At 41.7% G+C, this 12,341-nt stretch overlaps 1 protein-coding gene across 3 annotated transcripts in view; it reads right to left on the bottom strand.

Moving 5' to 3' along the window:
• The window catches only part of DENND6A (DENN domain containing 6A), a 62,676-nt gene extending 58,510 nt beyond the window's left edge, over positions 1-4,166 (bottom strand). For 2 of the 3 annotated variants that reach the window (XM_044253314.1, XM_044253315.1), the window contains exon 1: positions 3,893-4,166. In XM_044253314.1, the coding sequence (XP_044109249.1) occupies positions 3,893-4,132 (240 nt within the window). In that variant the 5' untranslated portion in view covers positions 4,133-4,166. The remainder of the gene's footprint in view (positions 1-3,892) is intronic. The other variant, XM_044253316.1, reaches the window with a different exon arrangement.
• Positions 4,167-12,341: the final 8,175 nt, after the last annotated feature.

The following is a 12,341-nucleotide window of genomic DNA, read 5'->3' as shown; positions in this document are numbered from 1 at the left end:
TAGCCACTATGGTCACTGAACCGCGGTTTCCTAACAGATGACTGAACAAAAGGGAGCACCTGACCCATGCTGGGCCAATCAGATATTCTAGTATTTGAATTGAGCTTCAGCCTGGTTCCAGAATATAAAAGTAGTTTGGCTAAAATCAGTATCACAATAATCCAAAATCAAGAGAAACTGAGGAGCAGAAACTGAGACCCTTGCAAAAGAAACCAGTCTCCGCACAAAGAATGGAACAGACTGGCAAAGAGAAGCAGAGACAAAAGACCACACAGCTCCGGAGAAACAAAGGCAAAATGCCTGAGGCTTTCCAAATCCCATGAGGTTCATTCCAGCTTCCTGCAACTGGGTTCCAAGAGACTCCTTATAATCAATCTTTTTTCTTAAATTTATTTGAGAGCGTTTCTGTTCCTAACAATCAAATTAATTCTTGACAGATATGAATTATGTAAAAAAAAAAGCATTAATGAAAATATCAACTATTAATAGCACTTGTTTCTTGGTATAATTATGAGTGATGTCTTCTAAGGTTTATAATTTTCTTTCTTGCCAAGTTTTCAACAATGAGCATATTATTACTCAATCAGGGAGAAAAAACTTGAATAAATGAGGCAATTCTGAATTCAGATAATTAAGGCTTTACTATATAATCAGGTAATTTTAGAGCTGGAAGTAACTTATAGTTTATAAAAATCCAGAGGATTTGAAACTGCATTCCAGAGGTCGCGTGGATTCTATGGTGGCGCTCTAGGGTCACTTTGTGGGAGAAGGAAGAAGCTGAGCACACCTCCTATAGTCAACACCTTTTATAGTTTCTTTCCAACTTAAAAGATACTGTTCATTGTCCCCTTTACCAAGGACAGGGCCTAACAGACATTTTATGCAAAACGGACCACTCCTCTAACCACACAGTCTTCAGCTGATTGTTTGCCCTAAACCAGGCCTGAGTACCTTCCTCTGGCATCTCTCTTCATTGAAGTGACTGAAAAGGGCAACTTCTCCACCATAAAGATTATAGAAGCCAAGGAAATAAGTTGCAGAGAACATGAAGCATGAACAAAATCCCAAAAACAAAAGCATAAGCAAGAGGCTTCCAAGTTATGGGCACTAGCCATTTTATGAAGCCCCAACAGTTTTGTGCGTTGAATATCTTGAAAACTCTATGCTCTACAGCAAGTTTCCTTCTCTGCTTGAGCTATAGCTTAGTTTCCATTGTCTGCAACCAAATACACACACACACACCCCAACACACCCCATCTCAACCAGGTTAGCCATTGAGGTCCCATATTAGATTTTTATTTAGACAGGGAAAATAATTTCCCTGTTTAAAAAAAAAAAAAGTACTGATTCCACTAACACAACTTCATTTTACTAGTGAGAAAATTAAGGTTCAAAAGTCTTGCCTTTACAAAGCAAGTTAAGGATTTTCTCCACTGAAAATGAAAAGGGAATTTCAATACTTCCCAAACACAGACTTACATAGGTCTTGAGTCACAGGTATTGTTTCCAACATTTCACCATTAATTTCTCTAATTCTCCCAGCAGTGCTCTGATGCAGGTACTGTTACAGAGGTAGTATGAGTCAAGTGTACTAATATGCCCAAAGTCACAGACTCAAATCTAAGCAGTCCAGCTCTGGAGTCTCCGTTCTTGATTGATATACTATACTGTCTCTTTGATAAGGATTTAAGCTTAACCAAGTGGTGCTGTTCATGCATTTGTTTAAAATTTACAAATGGTACTTTCTGTGATGGCACAACGGAGTCTTACATCTCTTTCAACCCTAAAATTCAAAGACGGTGATAGCACAGGTGTCTTCTAGGATATTTTAGTCCAAATTTAGTTTTTAACCTATTCTTTCATTAATTTCCCTTTTGAGTCTCTATGGTTGTGCATTATAGGAATTGCGGTTGGAGCTACTGTATATCACTTTCCCAACACAAGTCTATGTTCACCACCTTCTTTTCCCATTACAGCCACCCCACCTGTCCATTGGGCCTGGATAGAGCCATAATACAAAAGTGAAATACATTTTTTTAACTATTTCATTATATTCATTACTAATTTGTGTTCCTTTTTCTTCTCTTAAAAGTGGCAAGGCATAATATTCTACATTTCTCATAAAAATGAAACAAAATTATGTTGCAACCCATTTAATGTGTTTATCTTTCTTTGGATCCTTTATTAGGGAATCTTCCCCACCCTCATTCAATGCCTTCTAAAATCAGTGATTCTTAATCTGGAAACAGCGGAACAGAAGATCCACAGATGACCACCAGATAGTCCATAGAAGTATATACTTAATTTTGTATTAGTAAGCATTTTTATAACAGTTTATATTTTTTTAAAAGATCCAGAATGCCAAAAAAGTTAAGAACTACTGACCTAAAGAATACTGTTCAGTAGTATATCCCATGGGAAATGAAACTCAAAATAAGTCCTTTAATGATTCACATTTTTATAGCATCTCAATTATGCTAAATACTGTCTATCTGGTCTGAAGAACATGCTTATAAATAATGTCCCAAATGATTAGAGTCCACAAGGATCTCCTATATCTACTTTAAAATACAATCAACTACAACAAGCCACTCCTAAGTTTACGGTTAAACTGTATTTTACTACATATATAACTTCAAGTTAACATGTCGATGTAAATGAAAGATGACTTATAAATCTCTAATTCAAAGTCTTTGGAAACTGTTGTTTGCCTCAACAAGATAAAGAACTGCTCACGTATTCACTCATTCCATCAAGTACATATGGAACACCACTAATGTACCAAACATGGGATTTGGCCCTATCTTCTTCCGTGATTAATTCTTGGTTCCCCTCTAAATTGCAGTCTAAATCTACAAATACAGGTTAAAGCGTTTTGTTCATATTTGTATGCGCAGCAACCAGCATAAGGCCTACATCTTAGTGGAAACCTAATGTGTACTGAACTGCATAATGATAAAACAGAGAAGACATGTTGAATACAAAAGCAGTAGCTTTGCTTTAAGAAAAACCTCCCAAGCCCATTTTCATAGCTAACTCATGCCACTAAAGTCTGAATGAGGTGGTTCATTAAAATCTATCATCATCACCAAAACAAACAGACAAAAATTTTCTAAACATACCTCCTTCTAATAAGGTTTTCCTTGGATACAATGACAAGCCATGTCTTATGCTACAAAAGGGACCCTAAACAATGTCAAGAATAAATAACATTCGAAGGCCTTTCAATAAGACACCATAAGATGGAAAACTTGAATGATTCACAAGCAAGATGAACTATGAACTATGTTAATCTTGATCACAGCTTTCAGGCCAACTGTTTTCAAAAGCAACCTCAAGGAATAAAAGAAACGATTTTTTAAAAATAACAGAAATGAGGAACAAAACGAGGAAATGGAGAAAATCATGCTGAGATAAGCATTTTGGCTCAGGCTGAGGGGAATGCTCTCAGAATTACTGGAAATGGCCAAAACGGTCAAGGAGTCTAAAAAGTTGGTTGTGTGAGGCTTGGTTATTACAGTTCACCATATGTCAGGGGCATTGTTCTCGTCTTCAAAAAAGTCCCCAACATCCTGCCTGCAGCCTTCTCCCGGTGCCGCTAACCATGGTTATTCCTGTGACACCGAGCTAAAAACAAAAATAAACAAAAACGAACCTCAGCAAGTATTTAGGAGGGGCCTAGAGAGAACTTTTCACCCCTAGCCGCAGCCCTCGATCCTCCCACGGGAACTGCCAATGGACCGCAGCCCGGCCCGACAGGCGGAGGGGCGGCCGGCCACGCCCAGATGCGCGGCAGCCGGGGTCCAGGCCAGCCGGCCACACGCTCTGCTGGGGCCTCCCCAGCAAGGAGACCCGGACGAGGCGCCGGGGGCAAGGAGCGGCCGGGCCTCACCTCCACGGCTTGGCCCAGCTCCAGGTCGAAGCCCACCACACATACGCAGTGCAGCCAGGCCGAGAAGCCGTCCCAGCGCAGCAGGCCCCGGCCGCGGCCCTCATCCTCTTCGTCGTCCTCCGGCGTGCCTCCCGCCGCCACCACCACGGCCGGCGCCCCGTGGTCCTCGGCTGCCGCCAAGGCCTCGTCCAACGGCCCGCGGGAGCCGGGCCCTGAGGCTGCCAGGCCCCGCAGAGCCATCCGCCGCCCCCTTGCTGTACGCGCCGCCTCCACTGCGGACCGCGCAGCAGAGCGCTCCCGGATCCGCGCACGCGCAGCCGCCGCTACCGCAGAGGCAGCCGCTGGAGACGGACTCGGCTGGGGCGGGGCTGGGGCCGAGGCGGGACTGGGACCCACGTGACCCTGGGAGGCCGGCTCCGCGCTGGTGCACCTTACCACAGCGCAGACGCTGGGTCGTCTTGTTGGCGCTGGGCTGTGTTCTCGAAACCGGCCCTGACATCCTTGTCTTAAAGCTCTTCAAGAGTGGTTTATGAATCCTGATACCCTTCTTCGAAGTCCAACGACCAGGGGAGGAGTTATTCTTGGAATGATACGTTCATATAATAAGGTATTATTAAATTATTAAACATAGTTTAATATAAATTAATAAACATATTAAACATAGTGGTAACAGTGGCTACAACTGAATACTTATTCCTTTCAGTTGATGCGCCAGCAACTACTTTACAAATATTTACTCTATTGACTTTTCAAATCGTGACCAGTAGGTAGACTTCATTCTTCTTACAGATAAGGAAATTGAGATGCTGAGAGGTTACATGACTAGCCCAACAAGTATTACAACTTTGATGACGGCTTTCAGTTCACTCTCTCCTTTGCTGATTCAGAGATCTGTGCCTTCATTTAGCTGTTCCTTCTCCACCAAGGCCCCACCCACCTTTCTTGGTCTGGTTGCCTGTGACTCATTCAACACTCACACATCTGCAGTGCTTTCTGAAACCAGGTTGGCCTCCACAGCAACCTGTAGATCACTGTAGACCAGTCTCTCTTACCAAGGCAAGGGGCTAGTCTCAGGCAACTTTGTGGCTGTGGTTGTTTAGATTTTATTATTTTTTTAAGGATTTTATTTATGTATTTGACAGACAGAGATCACAAGTAGACAGAGAGGCAGGCAGAGGGGGAGGGGGAAGTAGGCCCCCTGCTGAGCAGAGAGCCTGATATGGGGCTCTGGGGCTCCATCCTAGGACCCTGAGATCATGACCGGAGCTGAAGGCAGAGGCTTTTTTTTTTTTTTTTTAAATTTTATTTATTTATTTGACAGAGATCACAAGTAGGCAGAGAGGCAGGCAGAGAGGAAGTGAAGCAGGCTCCCCGCTGAGCAGAGAGCCCAATGTGGGACTCTATCCTAGGACCCTGAGATCATGACCGGGGCGGAAGGCAGTGGCTCAACCCACTGAGCCACCCAGGCGCCCCTGAAGGCAGAGGCTTAATCCACTGAGCCACCCAGGTGCCCCAAGATTTTATAATTTTTTTAAGATTTTACTTATTTAAATTTCAGAGAAATAGGACAGAGGCACAAGTAGGAGAAGAGGCAGGCAGAGAGAGAAGCAGGCTCCCTGTCAAGCAAGGAGTTTGATACAGAACTCCATCCCAGGACTCATGACCTGAGCTGAAGGCAGATGCTTAACGGACCAAGACACCCAGGCCTCCCTAGATTTTATGTTTAAGTAATTTCTATATTCAACGTAGGGCTGGAATTATAACCCCAAGTTGCACACTCAACCAACTAAACCATCCAGGCACCCCAAAATGCTTTGTATTCTCAGAGATCAGCACTGTGCCGGGAGGCACTTGGTCTGTTGAATTATTACCGATTATTGGTCAAGCGTAATACTACTGATTAGGATTTTATTCACCAAATACTATGCAGAATATAAACACCACAATGAAAGTAAACAGGAAACACACAAGAATAATATCCCAAGAGAAAAATGAGTAAAAGACAATGGATAGTAACTGATGATAAACAATTTTTTTAAAAAATCAGTTTTGGGTGATTGGGTTATGGACATTGGGGAGGGTATGAGCTTATGGTGAATGCTGTGAAGTGTGTAAACCTGGCAATTCACAGAGCTGTACCCCTGTGGCTAATAATACATTATATGTTAATAAAATAAATAAATTAATTAAAATCAGTTTTCATGCTTTTACACACATTATCTTCTCTAATCCTCCTCACAACCCAAAAAGGCAGATCTCATTATTTTTCCCATTTTTACAGGTAAAGATTCTGAGACTCCATGAGATGATGATGATGCACAGCCAGTTGGTGGCCTAATGGATTTAAACCCAGATCTCTCTGAGTCAGCCTAGCTCCTAAGCATTTTGATGCACTGTCCAGTCAGATTTACCCCATTTGACAAACATTGTTCTGTATACATCCTTCAGATTTTTATTTCAAGTGTTAGCATCAATATTTCAAGAAAAGGGTCAAATATCATCAGACATCAATACTGATGTTTGCTAGAGACTATTTTTAGTACATCAGATGAACTAGGAACAGGATTAAAGTTAAAAGCCAAGTCTGTGGCCAAAGCAATCTGCTCTCCTACTCTAGAGAGCCACTGTAGTTGAGAGAGAAAAACAATGTTCTGCATTTAAGTTAGTCTTTAATCCCACTGTTTGGAAAGAACAGTAGCCTTTACTATTAAAAACACCTGGGTGGCTCAGTTAGTTAAGCATCTGCCTTCAGCTCAGTTCATGATCCCAGGGTCCTGGGATCAACCCACACGGAGCTCCCTGCTCAGCAGGGAGTCTGCTTCTCCCTTTCCCTCTACACCTCCCCACTGCTTGTGTGCTCTCTCTCTCTCTCACACACACTCCCTCTCTTTCTCAAAAAATTAATAAATAAACTCTTTAAAAAAAAACAGAGTTAAAAAGAGCACTGGACTAGAAGTCAGAAGTTCTGGATTCTAGTGCCAGTTCCATCCATAATCATGGTAGGCAAGCTGCTCTAAGACTCAGTTTCTGCATTGATGAAATAGGAATGCTCATTCCCAGTTTACTCATCTCACTGATTGTGGGGAAGAGCCAAACTATCTCAATGCATGCCTTTTACTGGGTGCTACCTCATTATTAATAATTAATAAGCTTTAAACGCTGTTCCACAGGGGTGGCTCTTTGACATGTGAATATAGATTGCCATTCCCTGAAATGCTGTTGCATAATTTGAATTAAGAGTAATCTTGTAGGGCACATGGGTGGATCAGGTGGTTGAGTGTCTGCCTTCAGCGTGGGTCATGATCTCTAGTTCCTGAGACCTGGGTCAGTCTCCCTGCTCAGTGGGATTCTACTTCTTCCTCTCCCTCTGCCTCTCCCCCTGTTTGTGTTCTCTCTGTCTCTCTCTCTCTCTCAAATGAATAAATAAAATCTTTTTTAAAAAGTAATTTTGCAAAATGTAACACCATATTAAAATGAAAACAACACATTAAGAGGACTGTGAGGGTTTTTTTTTTAAAGATTTTATTTATTTGACACAGAGAGAGAGATCACAGGAGGCAGAGAGGCAGGCAGAGAGAGAGGGGGAAGCAGGCTCCCCGCTGAGCAGAGAGCCTGATGTGGGGCTCAATACCAGGACCCTGGGATCATGACCTGAGCCAAAAGCAGAGGCTTTAACCCACTGAGCCACCCAGGCGCCGCAGGACTGTGAGTTTGATGAGAAAGAGAGGACACTAGGGCTCTAAAGCATCTTAAAGAAGGGGAAAAAATCATTTGGTTTGCTTTGGGAATAAAACTAACAAATATCACTAAAATCCACAAAATCCACAACCATTAGAGTGTATTATGCTGAGCGAAATAAGTCAATCAGAGAAAGACAATTATCATATGACCTCCCTGATATGAGGAATTTGAGAGGCAGGGTGGGGGGTTGTGAAGGGTAGGGAAGGAAAAAATGAAACAAGATGGGACCAGGAGGAAGACAAACCATAAGAGAGTCTTAATCTCACAAAACAAACTGAGGGTTGCTGAGGGAAGAGGGAGGTAGGGAGAAGGTGGTTGGGTTTTGGACATTGGGGAGGATATGTGATATGGTGAGTGCTGTAAAATTCATAAGCCTGACGATTCACAGACCTGTACCCCTGGGGCAAATAATACATTATATGTGAATAAAAATAATTAATTTTTTAAAGGTAAAAAGAAAATCCACAACCACTAGGGCAACAGAAATTTCCTATTGCTTTTTTGTTTCTTTTCATCCTCAAAACTCTCACATTTGACCTTCGCATCAATTTTAACCCAGTTTCTATGGTTAATGCTTATATGGGGTCTAAGGGGAAAAGTGCTAATACTTCCTTCTTAAGGTTCTGCATTAGAACCTTTGATTCTGAAAGGATCTTGGATCAGGTCATCTCTCCAAACTTCCCATCCTATTCATGAATCTTCTGATGTTTAATTAGCCAGCTGCTAATGTTTGATTAGCCAACACCCCTTATTAAGGTACAGTCACTACCTTGCAAAGCTGCTATTTTCTGGATGTTCATAAGGGCTAGAAAATTCTTCCTTTCATGGAGACAAGATCAATCAGCCACTTTGTAATGTATACCCCTTGGTCTAAGTTGTGCTTGCTGAGATTACAAAGAAGGGTCCAACTCTTCTACATGATAGGCCTCCCACTTATTGAAAATAGTTATCCCACATCCACATGCCTTCTAGTTTCCAGGGTAAACTACCCTAGTTCCTCCTACTATTCCTCAAAGGATATTGTTCGTAGGCCATTCATCATCCTGTTGCCCAACTGGGGCATACTCCTACTTGTCGTATCACTCTTAAAATGTGGTGCCCGAGAGGAAACCCCATCCTGCAGGTGTGATCTGACGAGTGCAGAGTATACTGTGGGACTGTTACCTTACTTGTCCCAGCCGCCAGCCTTCTATTAATGCTGGTTCAGATCACATTTGCTTCTTTTGGCAGGCAGGTCACATCGCTGGCTCAGGTTGCATTCACTGTCAACCAAAGCCCTGGGTCTTTTTTCTTACGAGGAGTACTAAAGTCAGAGTAGGCTGCTTTAGCCAAGGGTATGACTGGATACAGGGCTCTGCTGCTCTTCTAATATTACCAACAACACTAAGCACAGGATTAAAAACATTCCAAACTTCTCTATTCACCCCAACCAAACTCTTGGCATTTCAGCAATTTTTATAGCTTAAGAAAACAAAAGAAGGGGGGCACCTGGGTGGTTCAGTTGGTTAAGCATGCGACTATTGATTTCGGCTCAAGTCATGATCTCAGGGTTGTGAGATTGAGCCTCATGTGGGGCTCTGCACTGGGCAGGGAGCCTGCTTAAGATTCTCTCCCTCCCTGTCCCTCTGCCCCTTCCTTCCTCCCGAAGAAGAAGGAGAAGGAAAGGAGGAGGAGGAGGGAGAGGAGGAGAAAAGGAATGAGAGAGGAAGGAAGGAAGACAGAGGTACACTTCTTCAGATAATGATGTGAATTGCAATGCCAGATATCTGGACTTAATTTTACTGCAAGGGAGGGAGTCCAAGTGCCCTAGATATCCACCTATATACGCAACCAGAGGACTTCCCTCTTGCTTTTGAGCTAAATGTTACTGCAGCTGTTAGAGCATAACTATACTTGTGGTAGCAAGAAAATACACAGAGGCTGAAGTGCCAGTGTGTTATCAACAGAGAATGGGGTTTACTACCACACATCTCTAAGAGACAAAATGCTGAACAGCAAGTTTAGAAGAGAGAATCCAGGCAAAGAAGACAATAAAATACACTGTTGGATGCTTCCTAAGTAGTGTTTGTGAAAGCTTAAAAAAGAAACTGTGAAGAGCTTTGAGATTTTGTCTTTACCTTCCCAGGATTTCTTTGGTGCCTGGTACATGAGAGGCACTCAGTAAATATTTACTGAATGGATGAATATACTTTAAAAATCTCCTGGGTGGCTCAGTTGGTTAAGCAGCTGCCTTCGGCTCAGGTCATGATCCCAGCGTCCTGGGATCGAGTCCCACATCGGGCTCCTTGCTCGGCGGGGAGCCTGCTTCTCCCTCTGCCTCTGCCTGCCATTCTGTCTGCCTGTGCTCGCTCTCCCCCCCGCTCTGATAAATAAATAAAAATAAATAAAATCTTTGAAAAAAAAAATCTCTAGTTGCAGATCTCCTGTTTTATTGAGTTTTCCTTTTATGGTCAATTGTATGAACACATGAGAAGAATATAAAATATAAAAATGTTTCTTAAATGTATTTTAGTCTTAGCTTATGAGAAATAAAGATAGTAACACCTTATATTTTTGAAGATTTGCTTTTCCAACTGCCTGACCCAGTTCGTGCCAGGAGACAGGTTTAGTAAGCCCAACTAGCAGTCAACATGCAAGACAGAAAAGGTAACCTGTTAAGTTCATGCCCTTTAATCAGAGGTGTGAGACCTTCGCTCATAAATTATTTTGTCTAAATTCACACAAAATTCTAGCAGGTATGCTTGCCTAGCTTCCCAGAGTAAGCAGCAGATAAGGACAGTGAGGAGGCTTGGGGCTGAGCATGAAGAAAGTAGAAAACAAAAGACTGTAGGTTAATGGAATGAAAGGAAAAGGAAAAAGGAATCAGAAGACCCAAAGCGTTTAGAAGAATACACAGTGAGCTATTAATAGTGGTTGCCTTATGTGGAATAGGAAATACAAGTGCTGGCAAATAGAAATAGGGAACTTTGCTTTCTATCTTACACAACTCTATTGTTTTAGTTAGAGAGGGCATACATTGCTTTTGTAACTAAACATTAAGAGACAATAAGAGTGTAATAGAGCTGCTTATAGAAGTGAAAAATTGGAAACCACCTAACTGTCCAAAAATAGGGAATTGGCTGAAAAATATCATATATCCATTCAATAGACTATGATACAGTCATTTAAAATGTCATAGAAGAATATTATATAGCAGAAAAATGTTCAACATACATACTTTAAGTAGAAAAGTAGAGAAAGGTAGATCACAAAGTGAAATATAGTGAATGATTCTGTTTTAATGGACTATATGCAAAAAAAAAAACAGACATTAGAGTTGATAAGAAATATCCTAACATAGGAGAAATTTTCTGCTTGGAATTAAAATTTATTTTTCTTCATCTGTGTAATATCTAGTATCTCTAAAACTGAAAACTTTTTTATAGGTATAATGAGAAATCAGCTAAAACAGAAGAGAAAGAAGTTACAGTGGTTTCACTACTATCTTTGTGGCAGAAACTGCTATGCCACTATGATGATTAATTGTGTCTACTTGACACATACAATTGTGGACCACAGACGTCCAGATTGTCCAGATAGTTTGGTTAAATATTATTCTGGGTGTGTCTATGAGGGCGTTTCCAGATGAGATTAACATTTGAATTAGTAGACTTGAGTAAAGCAGAGTGCCCTCCCCAGCTTGGGTGGGCCTCATCCAATCCACTGGAGGCCTAAATAGAACAAAAAAGGCTGAGTAAGGAAGAATTTGCTCTCTGCCGGTCTTTGAACTAGAATGTTGGTCTTCTCCTGCCTTCTGACTCAGCCTGAAACTGGAACTTACAACAACTCTCCTGGCTCTCAGGTCTTTGGACTAGGACAGAAACTACACCATTGACTCCTGGGTCTCCAGCTTGCCATTGTACATCGTGGGACTTTTTAGCCTACACAAGCACAAGGGTCAAATATATCTCCCCACCCACCCACCCAGGATATATCTCCATCCTATTGGTTCTGTTTCTCTGAAGACTAATATACACTTGGGTACTGATAGTGGAGTGCTACTAAAACAAATAGCTAAAAAATGTGGAATGGCTTTAGAACTGGGTAATGGCTTGAGGCTAGAGGAGTTTGCATGTGCATAGAAATATGGCTGTTAGGGGGGAATGATTCTTGTGAGGACTCATAAAGAAAAGGAGAGCTGGAGAAGAAGTCCTCTCTTTTTAGAGAATATGTAAATAATCATCAAGAGAATGTTAATAAAATATGGATGGAAAAGACCAATCTGGTGACATCTCAGAGGGAAATGAGGAACCTAGTATTGGACAAAAGAGGAAAGGTGGTCCTTCTTATAAAATGACAAAAGAAAACTTGGCTGAACTATATTTTAGTGTTTTGTGGAAGCTAAAACTTGCAAGCTACTGAGGAGATTTCCAAGCAAAGTATTTAAAAGGCAGTTTGGTTCCTCCTGACTGCTTGTAGTAAAATGCAAGAGAGTAATGAATCAAAGAAGGAATTGTTAAGCAAAAATTAACCAGAACTTAAAGATTTGGAAAATTCTCAGCCTATTCATACTGGGGAGAGAGAGAGAGAGAGAGAGAGAACACTAGCATGTGACCAAATAACAGTTTGATTAGTATGGATGTGAACCACAGACCTAATCAGTCACCCCATCACAAAGGGAAGGAAGCCTATCAGACCTCTTAGCTCCTACAGGGCTTGACCATAGAGT

This window comes from Neovison vison, chromosome 6 (genome assembly GCF_020171115.1).
Source record: "Neovison vison isolate M4711 chromosome 6, ASM_NN_V1, whole genome shotgun sequence".
In the NCBI taxonomy this organism is placed as follows: domain Eukaryota; kingdom Metazoa; phylum Chordata; class Mammalia; order Carnivora; family Mustelidae; genus Neogale; species Neogale vison.
Note: the sequence above shows the minus strand (reverse complement) of the source record. Positions and strands in the feature narration are given on the sequence as shown.